The 22,557-nt window shown below is 46.2% G+C and overlaps 1 protein-coding gene across 1 annotated transcript in view; it reads left to right on the plus strand.

Annotated features, from left to right (window-relative positions):
• MAN1C1 (mannosidase alpha class 1C member 1) overlaps window positions 1–22,557 on the plus strand; it is a 63,284-nt gene that overhangs the window by 9,260 nt on the left and 31,467 nt on the right. Inside the window, exon 3 of the mRNA XM_065041835.1 lies at window positions 12,594–12,690. Within this exon, the coding sequence (XP_064897907.1) occupies window positions 12,594–12,690 (97 nt within the window). The remainder of the gene's footprint in view (window positions 1–12,593; window positions 12,691–22,557) is intronic.

Below are 22,557 nucleotides of genomic sequence, written 5' to 3' on the forward strand. Positions count from 1 at the left end.
GATTGAGTCCTGTGGCCTGAACCGCCAGTTCCTCCTGTGTCCCCAGCCCTGCCTAGCAGGACCAGTTGCTCCTCCCAGTGTCCCCCCTTGGGTGCTGGGGACCCATCACTGCCCTCACTGGGGGTCTCTGCTCCAATTTGCACTGAACTTCAGTTTCTCTGTGACCTTTAGCCTCTGTCAAACCCAGTTGAAGTTTTCCAGCTCACAAGTTACCGGGAAGGATGGGCAGGCGACAACTGAGCAGAAAACAGTTCTCGGGCTTATTTGAGCTAATTGTTCTGATGACTGTGATTGAGCAGGAGCCAGGAACTCATTAGTTCTAATCTGGCCTCCAACACTTCCATTGCATGGCCACAGAGCTGCTGTTATATTTCTCTCTCTTAGTTTATTATAGGTAGAATGATATCCTAAGAGTAAGGCTGCAAGGAATAATAAATGCAAGAGATTTAGAAATTCTACAGCATCTCATCGTGCCAGCAGCACTTGAGCAGGGTGATGATATACAGCGGAGCTATATGTTCAGCACGTCCTGGTGAATGTCTCTGCTCTACGAGCCGGTTCTTGCTTCCAAGGAAGTCGGTGTCAGAACTCCCACTGACTTATGGAGTAAATGGCTCTGCAGACTGTGCTGAGAATTGGAGCCATGTTAGTAACATCCCAGCAAACCATGTTTGAAACAGGGTTCTTGCTCTAATTGTGTTAACATGATTTCCCTGGGCAGTAAAGAAAGTGCATAACCATGTACTTTGTGAAGTAACAAAAGGTAATTATAATGTAATCACATTTCATCCATCCTGAAACCTTCCTGCTGTCTGGGTTAGCCAGCCCAGCTCACACATGAAATGCTTCCAGTGGGAAAGTGGTTGGTTCTGGTTCTTCCTCCATCTGAGCCTCTGTTGTCCTCTGGAGTTATCTAGGAAGGCTGCCTATTGTGGTGGTAGTTCAGCATTGTGCTAGATGAACCCAAACAAATCCTTGGCTGATTTCTGGTGCAGTTTGGGCTTTCTGGAAGGCCTTCTTCCAACACTCCGAGCACGTTAGGATTCCTCAGTCCTGAAACATTGCGGTTGTGTTTGATTATCTTATCCATCAGACCTTAGTTCCGCATGTCAGCGACCAGAACATTGTCACTGCTGGCTGTGGATCTGCCCCCTCTCATCAGTAAAACAGTTCAAAAGATTCATTTTTGAAAGGCAGCTCCTTGGCTGCTGTCGGATAACGCAGCAGACAGCTGTCTTCTGGTTCTTTCATTTCTGGGTTTCAAAGACCTCCAGAAATATAATTTTGCGTTGAATATTAGGGTGAAATTTATTATGTGGAACAGAGTGGAAGCTGGTTGCTCAGGTCTTGAAAGGAAACACGGCCGGAGAAGTGCTATGGGATTCACTTCCACACCTGCAGGGATGTGGAGTCTGACCTCAGAGGTGCCTCCTGTCTCTAATTTTGATGAATCTTTATGTTTGTTTTGTGCTTGTTTGTTTGTTTGTTTGTTTAGTTTATTACCCAGATCTCCCAACTTTCCCTTTCTTGCTTTATTCTCTCAGCAGTTCATCAGTCATTGCGGTAGGATGAGTGTCCAGCGCTGGGATGATGCCAGGCCCTGCTCCCTCCCGTGACGGGAGCTCAGGCCGAAATCTGACATTGTTCTAACATCCGCTCCACCAACTTCATTTTTATTAAAGATCCAGTATTTGCAACCTGTTTTGTATGATTTATAGTTAACTGAGGGACTCTTGGAAGAGTTTATCACCTCCCAGCTAATAAATTTGCTACTGTGATCCAAGAATTTCTTACAATACTTTTGTAAGGTGACAACTCTGACGTGAGGCTCTAGGAAGGCTGTGAGCAAGTTTCTTGTGTCTGTTATTAGCTATTACCTTGGATAAATTATTGGGCTAATCTCTGCTGACTACTTAATGCTCCAGAATTGCTCTGCTCCTCTCTTTGGAAGTTCAAATCACAGGGAAGTCTGGAAGGGGAGAGGACGGCACCGCTCCAGTCTGTCCCTCCGAGCAAGGATTACAAAGACAGATGGGCAGCAGGTGAACCAGCAAGAAATCATTAAACTAAACTCATCCTCCCAGATCTCTCCTGTTAAGCCATCCAAGTGTGAGATGAAGCAGGAGGTGTGCTGGCAGTTCTAGGCTTCCCTCTTCCCTCCCATTCCAGCATTTGGACTGAGACAAAACCAGTTTCCAAACAGATGTTTCTCTGCTCCCCAAGTCTGTTCTCACTGTGCAAAACGGGAGCAATGCAGGGTAACTCTTGGCCTGGTTTTACATTTTTTTCTTTCTTTCTTTCCTTTCTTCAGTTATCCCATCTGCTTATGACTGCTCTTTGGGCCCCTGAGCCATCCGGGTGTCAAAAGCAATTCATGCTTTGCCAGTGCTGGGAGGAAGAGGCAGATCAGATGCGTCGTCCTGAAATGGAAAGAGTGAGACACGTATATCGAGCTGCTGAGTGAACCTGTGACCGTGCTAAATTTTCCTTCCAATGTGAAAAGACTCATTTAGTATCTTACAGTGCGGGTCCTATTCAAAGGATGGATTTATGCGCAGAGGCTGTGGCCCTGGTTTAGTCTTTCCCTTCCACGCCCACAGATTGTTCCTGCCGTGGTCCCTCATCCAAGGCTCAGGAGTACAAAGCCTCCTATCTTCTCTGCTTTGTTTCTTTCCATAATTGATCTGTTGGATGTTTATCCCACAGGCTATCAAACAGGTAGGTCTAACAGGCTCTGAAAACATATTTTTTTAATTATTATTTTCCTTGAATCACCCCACACTCTCTTTTTCTTTGCAGTCTGCCCATTTTCAGTTAGTTATCACTGCAGCTTCTTTTAGAGCGTCCCCTTGGGCTCTGGCTCTCCAGAAATGAGAATCCTGTGCAGATGGTATCTTTAGGCAAAGAGAAAATAACTTACCTTGTCATAATTCAGGTCTGGAAAAACAATCTTGCTCAGTGTTTGCGTTCCATCCACCTTCCCTTTTAACGTGTTGGCATTTCAGTGAGGAGCTGATGGATTTTGGCCTGGGTGTTTAACTGATGGTTGTGCATCATTCGCCTGGAATGTTGGTCACTTCTAAGGAGAATTTGTAGTCTGTGTGTATTAATAATTAGGGATTTATGAAGACCGTGTGCTGCACACGTTTGAAGGGACGTAGTTTAAATGTGAGAGCCCTTGAGGCAGCCTATAGATACATCACAGTGCCCAAAATCTTAAAGAGCTGTGGGAGTTTCCTGCATGATTTACGCTGCAGGCATGAAACTCAGGAGGGGGACGCTGAGCTGACATTAGAAGAAGCACAATTACAAGGTAAGTCATTTTTTCCCACTTTCTTCCCTCAAAGCATGCTGGAATAAAGTAGTAGTAGTCACCAAGAAAAGCCGTTACCAGATTGGCCAACCTAGAATTAAAAGCACTTGAAAAATCCAAATAACGGTGTCACACAAAGCGCGTTTCTTGCTTTCTGGGCCCGCCTGCCGCCCTCGGCGGTGCAGCCCCATAGTTGTGTGGTTGACAGACGTCTCCTAATGCGCAACTGTGTTAGCAAAAGCAGTCTTGTGAAGTGAACCGTTCCATGAGAATGTAAAGGTAGTGATTTGTGACATGGCAGTGGATCGGGGAAAATATTTGCTTGACGTGCCTCTTTGTGTGTGAAAGCCTGTATGTATGTATTTGGATGTATGGCACATTTTCACCTCCAAAGTAAAGCACATACACTAATTCCTGAAGTTGGCGCCATGGTATAGTGAGATGCACTTCATAGGTATATTTTAATAGTTGTAAGTATCAAATATTATAATATTAGTATGTTATTATTTGGTATTCCCATATTTTACAAACAGAGATTGATTTCCTATCCGCTGTTGTTACTTGAACATGTTCTGGTATCTTCTACTTTGAAAACACTTTTAAGTGCTACAGATCTGTACTCACAGCTTAAATTTCCATTTAAGAAGCGGGAATACATGGGCGCAGCAAACCAGAGCTAAGTTCAAATTCTGCAAAATATCTAGAAAAACCCCCAGTGTTTTATAAGGAAGCACCTTACATTTCTTTGCCGATCTCCTCATACTTACAGATGTTGCTCAAAGAGCAATTCTGCCTTCATTCTGTGGGGGTAACGAGGGAAATCATAATTATGCTTTAAGCTCACCTTCGTTGAAGTGTCCTCTGCAGTTTTTAGTCTTTCTCTCGCTCTTGGCTTTCTGTGTGTTTGCTGGCACGCCACCTTCGCCCACATCTGCATCGCACAAGCTATAGTCAGATTTGCTCTTTGACACTGATCCCCATTTTTTTGCAGCACGTCAAACTGCCTTTTGAACACCCATCTGCGGGGAAATCACCCCTCTGATCGAACAGGGTCAGCTCCCCTGGCCAGCTGGTGCAAACTGGGCATCGGGAATTGCCTTTTTGTGCAGGTTCTCTAACCCTGATGGCAGCGAGTGCTTCAACTTAGAGGTAACAAGCTTAGGACGGGAGGAATTGTCACTCTTTTTATTGCTGGCCTTGTCCAGCGTCAGCTTTAGTCATGCTCTGGAATATCGTATGTTTGATCAGTTCTAGAGGCTCGAAGGAAACACGAAGCTGACAGCGTTAGGGTGGTCGAGAACACAAATACCTTTTATTTCTGTTAGAATTTTCCACAAGCTCTGATTCTGGGAAGTGAGGGAGATAAGACTACAGCTTTTCTTGTCTCTCTACTAAATCACCCCGTGCTTTACTCTAGACTTGCAAATTCGTTCTCAAAACCACTGGCATCCTCTCACAGTCCAGCGTCTCATTAGGAAACTCACTGCAAAATCAGCTGCTCTTGCTGACATGTTTCCTGATTTAGATGCAGCTGGATCCAGCTGGGTCTTAATGCCTGAGATAGTCCTATCGAAGGGGTTTTTTTTCCCCTCTTGACACAGTTAAATCTAGTCGCATTAGGAATTTAATTAGGAGTTAGTTTAATTGTGTTTTGAGCTGGTCTTTCTCCCATTCAGCTTTCCTAGTAGGAGCTGTGAGTCAGGAAGACTCTTGAGTTCTATTTCTGTCCTTGTCACTAACACTAATGACCTTGGACTCCCTGTGCTGGGTTTTTTTCCTGTTCCCTCAGTGCAGATCAGGTCCTGGTCCTGCTTTTTTCCTGCTCGCAACTTTGAGAACAAGCTGCCAAGACTTTGCCAGAAGAATCCGGAGCAAAGCCCCACCCACCTGTTGCTTGAATTACTGGTCTATTTACTTCCAGATAGTGACACATAGCAAGTAATTCACAGTGTCTATCTGCCATCTAACTCTGAACAACCAGCTGATATATTTACAGTCAGGAGGCTGACAGGGTTTGAAATTTTGGTTTAGAGTCCATTATATAGAGCTGGAGCACACGGGAAGAGTCGTGTGCCCAGGCTGGTGCTTTGGGTGTGGAAACAGGAGCCTTTATCTTGTATTTAAGGAAAAATTGAGTCAACCACTGGCAAAGGCAGCTGTCAAGAGCTGAGACTTCCCTGAACTTTGGGTGCCATTCCAGAGGGTGCAGAAAATTGCTCTTGAGGAAGTGGGTTTGTGACAGGAATTAGTTTGGTGTTGTCTGGGGTGTTAACCAACCTCGTGCCCCATCGTCGTGTGTATAATCCCTGCATTCGCTCGCATGGATCGTCTTTGGCCGAGAGGTGCAGGGCTGCATTGGTGCAGCTGCCGCAGGGTAACTGATGCTCTCCTGAGCCCAGGACCTTGCTGGTTACACACAATTCCCGCTGCCACGTGAAGTCACAGAATCCCAGAACGTCAGGGGTTGAAGGGCCCTGGAAAGCTCATGCAGTGCAATCCCCCCATGGAGCAGGAACACCCAGATGAGGTTACACAGGAAGGTGTCCAGGCGGGTTGGAATGTCTGCACAGAAGGAGACTCCACAACCCCCCTGGGCAGCCTGGGCCAGGCTCTGCCACCCTCACCCCAACAAGTTTCTTCTCAAATTTAAGTGGAACCTCCTGTGTTCCAGTTTGCACCCATTGCCCCTTGTCCTGTCACTGGTTGTCACCAGAAGAGCCTGGCTCCATCCTCCTGACACTCCCCCTTTCCATATTGATCCCCAGGAATGAGTCCCCCCTCAGTCTCCTCTTGTCCAGCTCCAGAGCCCCAGCTCCCTCAGCCTTTCCTCACACGGGAGATGCTCCACTCCCTTCAGCATTTTGGTGGCTCTTGCTGACACAATGGGTGTGTAGACAGGCATTGAGTTTTGACCCCGATTCTGCCCAGTGGGTGTATGAGGAGGGTCAGAAAGGGAAATACCTGTCGCGTTTAGAGCCAACACGATTGCGTTCGCTTGGTTCTTCCAGGGCTTTGATTTTGTACTAAGACTCGGGTTTTATGTGCAGCCGTTCCTTCGCTATCAGTAAACAGAAGAATGTGTAATTCAAAGTTAGAAAAATCAGGTGCCATTAGATTCCCACTCACCAAGGTGAGGCTCTGTAATGCTTATCGGTTGCTTTGAAGGGCCATTAAATGAAAATCTCTGCGATTCGCTTGATGTTTTTTTCAGAGACAGAAGGCACCGTGGATGCTGTAAAACAGGCAGGTTAGCTGGCATGGCTCTAAATTGCCAAAGTTCCTGTTGGGATCTATTGGATTTCCTGTTATCTTTAATTATAAAATGAATTACTTCAGAATGGATTATCAATGTTGGTGTCTGTTTCGGTGGGTTGCTTGGTAACGTCTTCGTGTGCTCAAGCGCTGGTTGCTTTGCGACTTCCAGCTTTTAAACCCAAGTACCAGCCTGTGGATAGTAGTGTCTGCCTAAATGGAACGTTCCAGTCAACTGGAGTTAACACACAGCTCTTTTGTTATGATTTTGCTAGGATGTAAAAACATTTCGAAGGACAAAGTGCCGAAGAAGTAGCCTGAGAAGTTACTCGGCTTCGTTTGAAAGATTTTTCACGTGTATTCTAGTTTTTCTATAGCATGGTGTTTGTATGGATATTTATAGTTCCGTGCATTAATGATAAAAAGATAATAAACATAGTACTGTTTCTTTACTTTTCCCGCAGTCAATCCAGTGTTTGCAAGTCTGATTAGAAAAGAAATACCATCCGTTATTCCAAATAGAAACAACTTACCCAGATGTGTTTGGGCAGATTTTGTTCTGTCCGCAGGACAGTCAAGTCCTTTTTTCCTCTGCATCTTGTCATCTGGCAAATGATATATTTTTTACAGAGCTGGTGGAAAATAGATGACGTTATATTGCAGGTTAAAAATCCAAACTAGAACAGGGTGATTTTAGGGGAGCGGGAAGGTCAGAGATGGGAAAGAACAGGTCCTGTTGTGAAACTGAGGTGACAACCGATCTTCCAACCGCGGAGAGAGGAAGAGAAACCTGTCTGGTGGTCTGAGGTGGGAAAAACCAAGTCAGAAATACAATAGGGAAAGAAATATTTACAGTTACACTCAACCCCCTTTTTTGTGTCTTTTTGTTTTGAAAACTCAAAGTGGGAATTTCTTCCATAGCTTAATAGTTAAATGTTTGAAGGGGAGTTGAAGAAGGAAGGCCGAAGAGCCACAAAAATGGTTCTCTTGTAAAGATAGTGGCTTTGGGTAACATTCCTTGGAAGTTCTTGAAAAGGCCTGATTGGTTGGTATATTTAGATTTCATCTTTTAAGCATTTACTAATTATCCCAGCCTAGATGGATAAAACTAATCAAATAGCTGTTTGGGAACACTCTGCGTTTGGAAATCTTCCCTGGTAACGGAAGGAGGGGAAGTGATAGCGCGGGGGATCTTTCAGTCTGGAGCGGTGATTTTTATTGCGTTACGTGGCATATTTGATCTTGGGAAATGGACACATTCTTGCTGCGTTATACAAGTCAAGAACCAACAGAAGTGAGAGAATTATCAGTGGAAACATTCAATATTTGTATTTCCCGACGCCGTATTCGATGTGACACAGTGTTTGGCCCAGTATTTTATAGGAGGGTATTTAGAAAGCTGACTTCCAAATTGTCAAGGGTTTATGATTGTGGAGTGACAATAAAACCCTAGCAGATGTATTGTTAACCTCCTCTCCCCCCTTCCCACTCAGCACAGGTGATCGGGAGGGAAAGAAGGACAGAGAGGAGAGAGTTGGAAAAGTTAAAAATGTTTTACTAATGCTACTAATAAGAATAGAGAAAATAATACAAAATATACAAAACCAATCTTGAAAGTCTCAGCAACTGCAGAGCCGGCACCCGAAGTCCTGGACTGGACTCTGTAGCCAACCGGAGCTGGATTCAGTCTGTCACTGGCCTTAGTTTGGAGGGACGACTAGCAAGGTCCTCTCCTAATGTCGGCCGTAAGCAAAAGGGACGAGATCCTCATGATCTCCCACTTTTATATGATGTATCACGTGAATGGGATGTTATACACAGTTGGTCAGTCTCTTGGTCACCTGTTTCTCATTGTCCCTCTTGCGAGATGTCCATCTGTGCTTATCAATAACTTCGCATTCCATTGCTGTGTTACCAAAACATGGATCTGGTTCTCCAGGAAAATGCAGCTCATATGAAGCTTGAGCTGACAGGCAAATTCACTAAAAGAGAAACTTGTTATTAACAAAACCAGGACACAAATAAAAATACTTCCACGCATTAAGTAAAGCAATGTGCTGAGAGCAGTTTTAAACCAGCCTTGTTCTGCATTGGTGTTGGGACCCTGCAGGACGTGGCTTTCAGAATTCCGAGTTGATTTGGATTGATCATCATCTGGCTGGGACGCTGAAGCTTTCCAAGTAAAAAGTGACTTACAGACTATAGAAAAGACAGAGCAACAAACTCCGTTATAAATTTGGAAGTCTCTGCCATAAATCAGCGGGAAGCCGGGGTGATTAGAACTTCAGGGCCAAATAGATAATTGTCTATTAGATGGCAGATGGCACACTGGTAGGAACAAAATGTAAAATTATGGATCTATTTCCATAATTTTTGTGGTTCTGGTGCCATTTTTCAAATCTAAAATGGCATCAAGTTAATGCTGACGTATTGCGATCTGTCATGACTAGAATGGCATAAAATATTCACTTCTAACCTTGGCGTCTCGTCAGAAATGGAACTTAAGCACCTCGCTATGCAGATTTCCATTTTGCAGCTCTCAGCTCCATCCTCTTTGTTTCAACCGGGCGTTTGGAACCTTCTGAAAGCTCCATCTCAGTCCTCCGTACCATGTATAAATGTGGAGTCCCCGCTTTTAGAAACTTGATGAATCTCTTTAGTGGTTTGGAAGCTGAACGGCTATATTTGGATTGGAGAGGCAGCTGCACAAAGCCAGAATTGGTGCAGATGCTTTTGGCTTTTAAACTTTTCCAGTTGCTGCTTTTGGCCCCAGCGTTAGAGGAAGGAAAGCTTCGTCTTGGGAAATGAAAAGGTACCGTATGATGCATGAGCCAACAGTGTGCCCAGGTGGCCAAGAAGGCCAATGGTGTCCTGTCCTGTATCCAAACTGGCGTGGTCAGCAGGCCAAGGGCAGTGATCCTTCCCCTGTGCTCTGCACTGGGGAGGCCACACCTGGAGTGTTGTGTTCAGTTCTGGGCCCCTCAGCTCAGGAAAGAGATTGAAGTGCTGGAGCGGGTCCAGAGAAGAGCAACAAGACTGGGGAAGGGACTGGAACACAAGCCCTATGGGGAGAGGCTGAGGGAGCTGGGCTTGTTCAGTCTGGAGAAGAGGAGGCTTAGAGCTGAGCTCAGCACTCTCTAGAACTACCTGAAGGGCAGTTCTAGCCAGGTGGGGATTGGGCTCTTCTCCAGGCAGTCAGCAATAGGACAAGGGGCCATGGGCTTCAACTCTGCCCGGGGAAATTGAGGCTGGATATTAGAAAGCAATTCTTTGCAGAGAGAGTGGTCAGGCATTGGAATGGCTGCCCAGGGAGGTGCTGGACTCACCGGCCCTGGAGGTTTTTAAACTGAGATTGGACATGGCACTTAGTGCCATGATCTAGTAAACAGACTGGAGTTGGACCAAGGGTTGGACTGGATGATCTCTGAGGGCTTTTCCAACCCAGTTGATTCTGTGATCTTGCCTCCCAAATATAAAGGGTTTAAAAGCAGTGAGCAAAACGTTGTTCCCATAAAGGAAAGCTGACAGCCCTTCGGTCTGATGAGGAGGCACATCCAATCTCATCCACCCTCCGTCTGCCTGATTATCAGCTCAGCACAAAACACAGAAGGAGAATTTAAGACGCTGCGGCCGGCACAGCCTGATAAATCACTTTGTAGTGGGACTTTTCGCACCACCGTGACAAATACAGCTTAAATAGGCAAATGAAGAATAACTGTATTTATTCCAGTGGTGCTCGGGAGTCCTGTGTGAAGCGGATGGCTCTGGTGTGTCTGTCAGAACACTGGAGGAGAGGAAGAAATTGCTCTTGTAAGATAGAAAGAGCTGTTAATGGGAAACCTGGGGTGGTTTTCTTGCCTGTGATGGAGGTGGCAGCAAACTCTGCATCCCCAGGAGCAGGACAGCAGAGGCACTTGCGTTTCTCACACACTTTGAAGAAGAAACTTGGAACCTTCTTGGCATGGAGGAGTTAAAAAAGTTGAGGGAAGGAGACAACTTGAAATGTCATACTCAGCTTAAAATTAGGCTGATTCAGGATTACAGTGTTAGGGCTTTTATGCAACAAAACAGTCGTTTCCACATCCTCCTGGTGTCAGAGGGCGGGTTCGCCACCCTGGGCTCTGCTTACAGGAGAAAGAAAGAGATTTTCTGGCAGTTTCCTTCCATGGCTCGTGGTGGGAACACTGGCCTTAGGGAAACACTGTTCTGCAATGAACTTTGGGCTCAAGCTCTGAGACACAAAAGCATTTGCTCGGTACCATTGCAGAAAGTCCAGAGTTCCTCAAAAATTTGCCATTATGCTACTGAAGAATGAGAAATTCTCATTTAGAATAATGTGTGCACTGAAAAATAAATCTAGCAAAACTAAAGTGAACGCCCTGAGTGATAAAACTGAGGCACGATTTCTTTCCCCCGGCCCGCTTGTTATTCCGTGTCCTCGAAGCAATGCGCTCCGGTGACTAATTCATCCCACACCAAGCTTTGAAAACCCAAGTTGACTTTATTTGCTTGTCCAACATTCCTTCTGGTGGTGTCGCGGTCCGAATGTTATCAATCAGTTCAGCAAATGTTTATCCTTGGCCGTATGACCAGCTCGGTGAAACTTTACTTTGGAAGCTCAGTGTTTAAAAAGGGGATGGGGGGGAATGTGGTGGTGTGGCTTTTTGTGTATGTGCGCTAATTAAGGAGGTTTGCGATGGTGGGTTTGTGAAACGCAGCTGGAGGGAAGGACAAAAGTAAGAGCTGAAATGACAGTGGGAATTTCAGACCAAAGTAACCTGCATATTCCAGTCCCGAAATAGAGCAGTAAACGCTGCTGTGGACAATAGGCAGGGCACTCTGTGAAGGAATGATTTGTTTTAAACTGTCGTTTTCTCTCAAATACCTCATTTGAGTCAAGCATTTTAGCAGACTCTTCTCTTTGTTGAGCGGCGGCAGAGAATATTGTCGGCTCTCTGAAGCCGCCTTCTTCCCCTTTGTTATCTGACTCTTTTCCAGGGATTGAATCAAAGAACGTCCAGGTCAGTGCGATGCCGGGGCTGAAGCTGCCCAGAGCCAGGCTGTGCGGATTATGAAAGGAGCTTTATTTAAGGCTCTCCTTAGCAGCTGACAAGTCCCAGTGTCTCCTGCCTTCAGAGAGGAGACTTGGAGGTTTAATTTTTCCTAAAAGCGGGAGCCAAAGGACAGAAGAAGCTGTGCTGGGGTGTGTGTGTATTGGAAACACAAACCCGCTGCCTCGCGGTCCTCAGGGTGTGCTGAGCCCGGGCAGGACAGTTCAAATGTCCCCAGAGGAATTGTTTGAGTTGGAAGGGCTCGCTTAGAAATCACCCAGCCCGTCTGCAGGGCTCGCTTAAGAAAGCACATAGGAGTTTTGATAGGAAGATAGCAAAATGTCACGGATCTCCCCTATCTGAAGGCATTCTGTTGGTAAATAGAGAGTTTCTGCGCAGTCCTCAAACGACGACCGGCTTCTTCCTTCCAAGCGCGTCGTGCACCTCGGTGGTGCTGCTTTGCCAGCGTTCTGTATGAAACTGCTGCAAGGTGGGCAGATGGTGGGTGAGTTTACAGTGTAATCAAGTTTTCTTGTTGCTATTGTAGGGAAGTATGAACACTCAGAAGGTAACACTCCTATACTTAGGGGTGTATCAGCTTCGGCTGTGCGTTTTTATCCCATTTGAATTACCATTCTGAAATAACCAATAACCCTCAAAAAAAGGTGAAGGATTCAGAAATTGAGTCATCATTCTATAGTTCTCGCTTGGCTTGCACAGCCCAGGGGAAACTTGGAGTCTGTGTGTTGGATATTGTGGCACTTCTGAAATGTCCCAGTCCCGACATCTGCACCAGGATCGATGGGTTTGTGATTTTAGCAAAGTGCTGAATGCAGCCCCCATTCATCAGATTTTGTAATTAACGAGCCATTGCTTGCTGGGTTCAGCAGTGAATGGGAAACTCCCATTCATTTCCAGAGCTGAACTTCAGAAAACTTTCAGTTCTTTTAAGCGCTTTCATTCAATTCTTTTTACAGATGATGAAATTCGCTTGGGACAACTACAAGCAATATGCACTTGGGAAAAACGAACTGCGACCGCTGACTAAGAACGGCCACATCGGTAACATGTTTGGTGAGTTCTCAATCAATTTTAGTGCAGTTTCACTGCCGCTTTTAAAGGTCACATGTCCATGACAGTTCCTCCCTCTGCAATGCAGTGAGGTGTCTCTAACAGCTTTAATCTCTGTACTCTTGCCATTTTTATGAAGAGAGACTTTCAGCACAGCTCCCAGGAGTTACCTGCCCATATCCCATTGCTGGGAATCTCATTCCCGCAGGAATCTCTCAGTGTCCGTCCTGTACCACCTCTGGCTACAGATCCGGCACCAAATATGTCTGAGAACTGTGCTAAAACCAACCAGCGTCTTTATTAAAACATGAAGTCAGTCCAAACCTGACAAGGCTGCTATTTGTCTAAGCTCATAGACGTCAGGAGCTGGCCAAACTGAGCATATTCTCTCTTGTTTCTCCACTGTTGAACAAGATGTGAATTCCATGAAATATTGAGTGAGTGAATCAATATTAAAGGCTCTTTATACTATGTGCTTACTGGCTTGTATAATTTTACTCTTTAGCAGATTACCTTTTTTTTATGTGAGCCTCTTAGATAATTTCATTGCTATTCCCCTGCTCGTTCCGGTGGGATACTCAGTGACTCTTTGGGATATAAATTGTCGTTTTAACTCATTCACATTGCAAGTATCTCCCTGCTCTGCTCACTCTGCTCTAGCCTGGCCGTGCCTGTGCAGCTTGTGCCGTGGGGAGAAGGTGCAGAAGGCAGAGAAAGCCCAACAAAATCTACTTTAGCACTCAGGTTTCTTGCTTGAAAATTGAACTTCAGCGCTAAGTGAAGCATTTTGCAACTTGTCCATTCCGGCAAGGTTGTCAGAATTCCTCGAGGAACGCGCCTGTAAACAGACAAAAATATTGAAAGCTTTTAAATGCATTTATCATGCTAAAACAATTGGCAGTGCCTCTGTTTGTTTATAGCGTGTCTGTGAGGACTCTTAGGAAAAACGCTTTGGAGCACAAGGATTTGCAGACAATAGCAGAAAAGGGGCTACATGGTCCATTTCCACCTCTTAATAGGCTCTTCCTCCTTTTAACTGTGGCTGGGAAAGAACAGAAGCATTAGGATATCAGTTCCTGCCGCCCTCGGTCTCTCTTGTCTTCAGAGGCTTTCAGAAATCAGGACAGGGCACCGTTTGTCTTCTTCATTGTTGCCCATTCCCCTTCCTGTCACATCCTGCACCTTTTCATTCCAAACTAGACGTAGTGGAGGCAAATCGCGTACTCTGCGGGCCGGAGGTGTCAATATATTAAGCTGAGATTCCTCTGCAGCCGCTTCCATGCGGGAGAGAAGGAGCCTCTTTGGGGCTATTTTCAAGGATGTTGTGCGCATGAGAAGCAATCGGGTTCTTGGAGGGTGATCCATTTCCCTGTTGTGGATGTGATGCTCACTTGTAGCCGCGCCTTCAGTTTATCAGCCTCACCCCGGGAGAAGCTGCTTCTTATCAAATATTCTCCCTAATCAAAGCAGAAATACAAAATAAACAGTCACCTTCTGCTCCTAAATGACATCCTGCTGCTTCTAAGGGCCACGAGCTGACATCCCTCCCCAGCGTCCACCCCATGGCAGGAAAATCACAGGCAGAAAACTCTTTCTCCACGCTAGTTAATCTGGACACAACCTATTTGTACAGAAGTCATCTAATTGCTGTCATTTATAATCATTGCAACTTGAAGGCCCTTTCCTTAAACCCACTAGCCGCGCTTCTTTCCTAAGTGTTGTTTATTCATCTGTGATGCTTGCGACAGGATGTGCTGTGCTAAACATCCCATCCCGTGCCTTCCAGCGGGCTGAACGTGGTTTAGACTCGCAGCCATTTCAGATGCGTGATGATTTCCCTAGGAATTGTGCCATGGCAATGGGCGTCGCACACCCCGGGGGCAGAACAACGGGCTCTGTTGCAATAAAACCTGCACCACAAGGTTCCCACGTGGATTTCTGCACAGCTGCAGGGGTTTGAGAATCATCTGCAAGATTTCTCTCCGCACTTAAGGAAGACCTGTTAGAATCAGGCGCAAAACATGCTTATTTAGGAGAACTGTTGGGGAAAAAATGGCACAACCGTGCTTGTGGAAGGTGGAGATCCGCAGGAATTTATTCCATTCCCAGTGCTGATCTTGTCGTTTTAACCCTTCTCACCCCAGCCTCTCAGCATTTCAGTCTTTGGTGTTGCGAGCATTAAATTAATTGATGTTTGCAAAGCATGTTGAATCCTCGGAGTGGGGCTGCTGGAGAGGGCAGCCGTATAGTGTAGCGCAGCACTTGAAACGCACCTGTCACTGCGATACCCAGCGTTAGATAGCTGAATTACTATTCTGCCCGCTCCCCGGCTCTGTCATAGCCACTTATTTTTCTGACAAAATGTTTTTTAAATCCTGTTAGCTTTACAGAATTTCTCCAGCTAGGGGAGAATGAGCTGGCATCTATTTCTGCTCATGCATCAGCTGAATTGTCACTTACATTTTGATTGCACAGTCTTTTAACAATGATAAGGTAAGAAGCCTGATTTTGAGATATCTCTTGAAGTGTGCGGTGCTGGCAGCAGCAGAATCCTTCTTTGACTTATAACCTGAGCCAATTTGCTCTGAGATCAGTGACAGCAAGTAAATATGAAACCTTGCTGTGCTGTTAGACAGTCATTATTCACGACCTAACTGCACATTAGTGTATTAATTTCAGTATAAAAATAGCAAACCTTAACTAGGTTCCCCCCTTTTTTCCTCTCTCCCCACTTGAAAATCACACCTGAAATTATGAATTGCCTTGTCACAGCCATTGCTGCTCCCAGCATATGCTGAATTTGTGCATCGTTGTGAGCCTCTGCAGCTTTATCTGATGCGAGTCCATGTGACAAGTGTCACATTTGGACACAGCCGGGTCACCAGAGCTGGGTGGTGAAGATGTGACAGCAGCTGGATTTAAAGATGCGAAGCGTTTAGAGTTTTTCTTTATGTGGGACCCTCAGTGTTGTTCTACAGTGGATTGTTTGGGGGCAGAGTACACAGGGTGGTGGTTCCTGGAAAACCAGTGCCTGCTCGGGCTGTTTGTGTCCCGGGCTCAGACTTTGGCCTGAACTGTCCCGACAGTTTGTTTTGAAGACAGGAGGTCATTGGCCTCAGTTGCATGGAAATAATGCTGTTTTGGCTCTCTGAGATCAAAAGGGATTGAAGTGGCTGGGGAAGAAAAGTGATGACCTCATGAATATATACAGAGAAAATACCAAGTTGATTGTGCTGAGAGTCAGGAACCTTCAGGGTTTTTCTCCCTCGCAAATGCACAGAATCCCAGAATGTCAGGGGTTGAAGGGCCCTGGAAAGCTCATGCAGTGCAATCCCCCCATGGAGCAGGAACACCCAGATGAGGTTACACAGGAAGGTGTCCAGGCGGGTTGGAATGTCTGCACAGAAGGAGACTCCACAACCCCCCTGGGCAGCCTGGGCCAGGCTCTGCCACCCTCACCCCCAACAAGTTTCTTCTCAGATTTCAGTGGAACCTCCTGTGTTCCAGTTTGCACCCATTGCCCCTTGTCCTGTCACTGGTTGTCACCCAGAAGAGCCTGGCTCCATCCTCCTGACACTCCCCCTTTCCATATTGATCCCCAGGAATGAGTCCCCCCTCAGTCTCCTCTTGTCCAGCTCCAGAGCCCCAGCTCCCTCAGCCTTTCCTCACACGGGAGATGCTCCACTCCCTCCAGCATCTTGGTGGCTGCGCTGGACTCTCTCCAGCAGTTCCCTGTCCTGCTGGAACTGAGGGGCCACAGCTGGACACAATATTCCAGCTGTGGTCTCCCCAGGGCAGAGCAGAGGGGCAGGAGAACCTCTCTGACCTACTGACCCCCCCCTTCTAACCCACCCCAGGTACCATTGGCCTTCCGTCCTTTGTCACCGCACAGTGACGCTGTGACCTTGTCTCCCGTTGGGATTTAAATTCAAGTAACTTGTCTCCACTGGACTTAAACCACCAAGCTCCTTTCGCAGGAACTTTTATTAATAACTAGAGTTCTCTTTGGCCACCGCCTCAGGTCCCAGACAGAATTGGACACAAAAGGCTCCACGTCCTACAGTTTGTCCCTTCAGTCTTGCCCATTGAACCAACATTTTCCAAATAGCTGCTTCCCCTCAGCGGTGATTTCGCTGGGAAACCGTAGAGCAGGAAGAAACGTGCCCACCTCAATTAGGAACGCCAGGAGTTGATGTATGAATATTTAACGTGGGAAAAGTAATTGGATGAAAATACTAATTTAGCAACATTCTAAACTACCAGAAGAGAAATGGTAACCTCCAATTGTGCAATCACTTGGTGCAGCTTTTCTGTTCGGCCTGTGATTCTCTTTCCCCGTGATCACAAAATTACAAAACCCTGGAGTGTCCTTTTATGTGATTAAAATAATAATAATGATTGCTCTCTGAATTTATACGCTGAATTATTCATGCTGCCTGTTGCACGTGATGTTACACAGCTCCGTGGGCTCTTTAGAGAGAAAACTATATTGTGATGAGGACGTTGCTGGAACACTGTAGCTCCCTGGCATCATCTCTTTTTTTAATGAATAATGTTACCCAGTTGAATGTTATTTTCAGGAAGGGCATTTTGAGTTGACATTGGGTTTTGCTGTCACCGAAATCTGGAGCAACAAACTGATTTCCTGTCGGCGGGAAGCAGTGAATCAGGATATCCTCCAGATATCAGAGAGGGGTTGTGAGATTCATGGCAGAGCTGACATTTATCCCGGGATGTTTGGGGCTTTGAGTTTGGTTTTTTGGATTTCACAGAATTGTAGAATCCCAGAATGTCAGGGGTTGAAGGGCCCTGGAAAGCTCATGCAGTGCAATCCCCCCATGGAGCAGGAACACCCAGATGAGGTTACACAGGAAGGTGTCCAGGCGGGTTGGAATGTCTGCACAGAAGGAGACTCCACAACCCCCTGGGCAGCCTGGGCCAGGCTCTGCCACCCTCACCCCAACAAGTTTCTGTTCATATTTAAGTGGAACCTCCTGTGTTCCAGTTTGCACCCATTGCCCCTTGTCCTGTCCCTGGTTGTCACCAGAAGAGCCTGGCTCCATCCTCCTGACACTCCCCCTTTCCATATTGATCCCCAGGAATGAGTCCCCCCTCAGTCTCCTCTTGTCCAGCTCCAGAGCCCCAGCTCCCTCAGCCTTTCCTCACACGGGAGATGCTCCACTCCCTCCAGCATCTTGGTGGCTGCGCTGGACTCTCTCCAGCAGTTCCCTGTCCTGCTGGAACTGAGGGGCCACAACTGGACACAAGATTCCAGGTGTGGTCTCCCCAGGGCAGAGCAGAGGGGCAGGAGAACCTCTCTGACCTACTGACCACCCCCTTCTAACCCACCCCAGGTACCATTGGCTTCCTGGCCACAAGGGCCCAGTGCTGGCTCATGGTCACCCTGCTGTCCCCAGGACCCCCAGGTCCCTTTCCCCTACGCTGCTCTCTAACAGGTCATTCCCCAACTTACACTGGAACCTGGGGTTGTTCCTGCCCAGATGCAATACTCTACACTTGCCCTTGTTCTATTTCATTAAATTTTTGGTTTGTTTGTTTGGTTTGGGGGATTTTTTTTCTCGTTATTCTATTTTTTCCCATCACTCTCTGCAGACACCCCTCTTGTCATGAACAGTGCAGGAGATCCGTCCCCGTTCTGCTCTCCCCTTGGGTCGCGCTGGGAACAGCGGCTCCCGTCAAATGTGCTGCCTCAAGCATTAGTTTGAACATCAGGGCTCCGCTGAACCCGAAACCACACACACAGAGATTTAAGCTTATTACAGTGGCTCAGCTGACAGGTAGTAACTTGTCAGCTTGAAATTCTAATTTAGAAAGTTTAAACAGGAAAAAAAAGCTGTTAATGTATCATCTCGTGGCCTAGGGCTTTCTTCAGGCTATCAAAGCCTCTTTTCTGGGGCTGAGCTCGACCTGATCAGCTCCGTCGTGGCAGCAATTTTTGGATAAAAAAATGATTTGAACGAATAGATTAATCTCCCCCCAGCTGAGATTTATCCCTTAGAAAACAAAAACCAACAACAAATTGGAAAACGCAGTGGAGAGCAGCCTTGGCCCAAGATGCAAAGCGCAGATGTTGCGAGGTCTCTGTGTGTTGAGCCCTTTGGATTCGAGGACATCTGGGGAGGTTGGACAGCGAGGGTTTGATCCGGGTTTGTCTTTAGCAGGAAACCGGGCAAACTTCGCATTAGCTCAGTGTAAAACCCATTAATCATCACGGGCTTCCTCACGAGTTTCATGAACTTTCCACTGACCCTGAAGAGAGTTTGGAGTTTAATGAGGCCTAAAAGTAGGAGAGCGGCCTGGGATTTGTCAGAACTGCTTTGCACAGCGGAATGGAGGAGCAGGAAACAAACAAAACCCGACAGATAAACAGCCTTTAAAGCAGCAAATGAGAGCAGGAAAGGAAGGAAAGTCGCGTTGAGATGTTGTGACTGGAGAGTGTTCTTTGGGGCTTCTTTTCAAGATGCTGAACATCCGCGGGTGTGGAGGAAACAAGCCACGCATGAGCAGCACCGTTACCATGCAGACAGGAGAACAATCCAAGCTCTAACTATTTTATTCCCTTTTCTTTTCCACACTCTGGGGGCTGTATTTCAAAATACACTGAGCTTGTCTTTAAGCTTTATTTCTTCTTTATGTTTTTTTTTTTTTAATCACCCTGTTATGAATGTTGTTTGTACCTCATTCTGGCCACTAATTATGCGGAAATAATTGTCTAATCTTCAGAGATATCGAGCGTGTGATTTAAAGGCAGCCAACTGAGAGTGGGTGTAGTTGGACTGCTCAGCGATTCTCCTCTGGATTCCGGAGGCGTTGGTGGCAAAAACCGACTTGGAGCTTTGGCACTTCCAACATCCACTCCGAGGAGCTCAGTGTCGGGACACAGACTGGGATCATCGAAGCTCCTGAGTACACAGATCCCTCCCCTTTGCTCAGAATATCTCGTTCCGAAACGCTGGGCTCCATTTGTTCTCTAGGCATCGTATTCAAAATCAGGTGCTCTATGGAATTGCTGCTGCAGACACAAACCCACCTGCTGATACGCTACCAGAAACGCAGAGCAGGTTGAGAATATTTAAAAGATATCCTTTTAGCCATGCCTTTTTATGGTGGAAATACCTTGAGACGTCTGTTTTTCTTATCTGTCCCCCTCTGTATTTAGCTCTGCCTTGTTTATTCAGCTATATCTATGGTTAGATATAAACTGCCTAGCAAAAACCCAGCTTATCTTCTATTTTTTTAAATTCACTCCTTTTCCACTCTTGAAACTTGTGAAGGGATTCGGCAGGTTCAGAACTGGCTTTGCTGTGTTAGATTTCACATTTAGATCTTGACCGCTTTGCGATATCTTTTTCTTGTGCTACTGCTCAAGTTTCTCACCACCTTCATTATGTATCTCATTGGATATTCATCTAGATTAGCGTTAGATTTTGACATTTTTCTATTCACCTCCAGGAGATCACATTTCAAAAGGCTCCTTTTCTGTAATTTCTCCAGGTACTTGTTCCCAATATTCTTTTCCATCCCGCTGCCTTTTGGGACGAGAGGAGTCTCTTATCTCACTTAATCAGTAGGTTTAAGGTCATCCCATAGGACATCAACTTTCAGGTTTGTCACTGGTTTCAAGGTTGGATCTGTGTGTTCAGAATATTGTGGTAGGCATTTGTCATTTGAAGACCTTTATGCTTGTAAAGAACACTCTCTTTTAGCCTTTCAGGATTGTTCTTGTCTCTAGAGAGAATGTTTTGGAAGTTCAAGAAAATCCTGCAGCCTTTGCTTGAGGCATCAGTGTGAGAAGCGGGGAGGGTTTTTTTGGACTTACTAAAATTGTTCATCCTTCTTCTGATGTTTTATTCTCAAAAAAATCTCCTGCACCCTAACACACTTTGTATGCAGCTCCCAAAAGAAAAAAGGAGGAAAAAGGCAGGAAAATGAAGGTGTTTCAAGAGGAAGCTCTGAAGGCAGAGGTTGTTTCCATACCACTTTCAATATACCCATAATATTCTTGCTCTGATACAAACATGCAATTAAGAACACCCAAGTTACGCCTGTTTCTCACCACAGTGCTTTTATCTACATGCATGATTACATGGAGATATCATTTCTGCACAGAGCCGGAGGATGAGGAAGCACAGATGATGTGACTCCTGAAGTGTGGTCCAGGATTCCAGCATTCCCAGTGATCGTCTTTGCACCAGCCCTGGTCTGTCTGTCTCGCGTCTTAATTTCCAGCCTCCAATCTGTGCCGTGTTATTCCAGATAATTCAGGGATGAAGAAACCGAGGGTCAGGTTTTTCCCATAGATGAGAGCAGGGAGCTTTCGTTGGCTTCTGCAGGCAGCTGGAAGTGGAAGTCGCCTCCAGGCATTAAAATTAACACCTTTTGACGAGGCTGGAACGTTCCTTCTCTCTTGGCAGGCTGCATCCTGGTTGCTGTGGGAACCAGCATTTTTAATTTCCTGACTTGTGTGTACATCCAAAATGGTAACTGTGATGTGTTCTGTCACTAAGGTAGCTTTGGGGGTTTAGCGGGGAATCGAGCCATCAAAAAGCGTTTTGTGCGGCGCTGCCTTCCCTCAGCATCGCTCTCCCGCGGCTCCGAGGGGCATCTCGAGACTTTCTGGGCACCTGCAATTCTCATTCGCCTTGGTGAGCTATCAGCGAATAGAAAAGGAACAGTGAGAAGTCGTTTAGTCCTTCCATTCTTAAGCCTTGCCTAAGCTGCCCCGTGTTGGCAGGTCACCGCAGGCGTTCTGCTTCGGTCCTTTCCAGTTTTATAGTGTCTGACCCACTCTCCTGCACAAAGTGAAGCTGTGACTACTTGGCCTCTCCCTATGGATGTGGAGAACAGTTTGCGATTTATTCTTTGCAGCATCTCTCTGCAAAATGTTGGCAAGTTTGCTTTGGTCTTCCCTCTAAGCCTGAGCAATCCCAGATGTTTCCAGATTTAATTGAAGGTCACATTCTGTGGCCTTTCCCTCAGCGCTGTCGCTCCATCTAAAGTCTCCAGATGAGCCAGATGTTTCTGTCTCTGCTGGTGCGGAGTGGAGCACAAGAGCCCTTTCATGTCTTGCATGTGACAAACACCATTCACCTGTCCTGGGCTGGGCTTTGCTCCTTTTTGCAGCATTATAACATTGTTGATTTGAGCTGAATTTGTGATGGGCTGTAGCCTCGGTGTCATTTTCTGCAGTGCTGTCGAACCCTTCGCTCCTTATGCTTCACGGTTTGTTGTTCTTCCCTCAGGGTGAAATACGTTGTGTGTCCTTATTGAATTGCATCCTGGTTATTTCAGACTATTTTCCCAATTTGCTAAGATTATTTTGATATCTAATCCTGTCAAGCAACATACTGGAGAGCATTTGGAGTCTTTCAGCCGGGGTCTTGTTGGTGTGATTTTAACAATATAGGAGAGAAAAGGAGGAATACGGGCAGATGGTTCCGAGGGATGGAGTTACCGCGGCTCAATGTGTTCCTGCTCATCAGCTGAGACACGCTAATGGATCATTTGCATTCTCCTGACCCATCGCATTCACAAATAAGTATTTAGATTATTTTGTTGTTGATTATTAGGGATTTTACCTCAGTTTGTGAGCAGTCACTTGAGCATTTGGATTGACAGCAGGTGTCCAGGCCCAGCACCTCCCATTCTGTTGCATACTGAACAGCATAATTAATCCTATTAACTTCATTTTGAGGCGAAGGGCAGTTTCATTCCTCTATCTCTGAATTCTGCTCTCGCCCCTGGGCTGGTGTTGAGGACCAGATCATTTCCCACTCTGTGGGAGGTGATGTTTGCTTGTCTGGACTGAAGATAAAACCACGTCAGGGATGAACAGTTTTCCAACCCAAA

Source organism: Columba livia, chromosome 26 (genome assembly GCF_036013475.1).
Source record: "Columba livia isolate bColLiv1 breed racing homer chromosome 26, bColLiv1.pat.W.v2, whole genome shotgun sequence".
NCBI classification, from domain to species: domain Eukaryota; kingdom Metazoa; phylum Chordata; class Aves; order Columbiformes; family Columbidae; genus Columba; species Columba livia.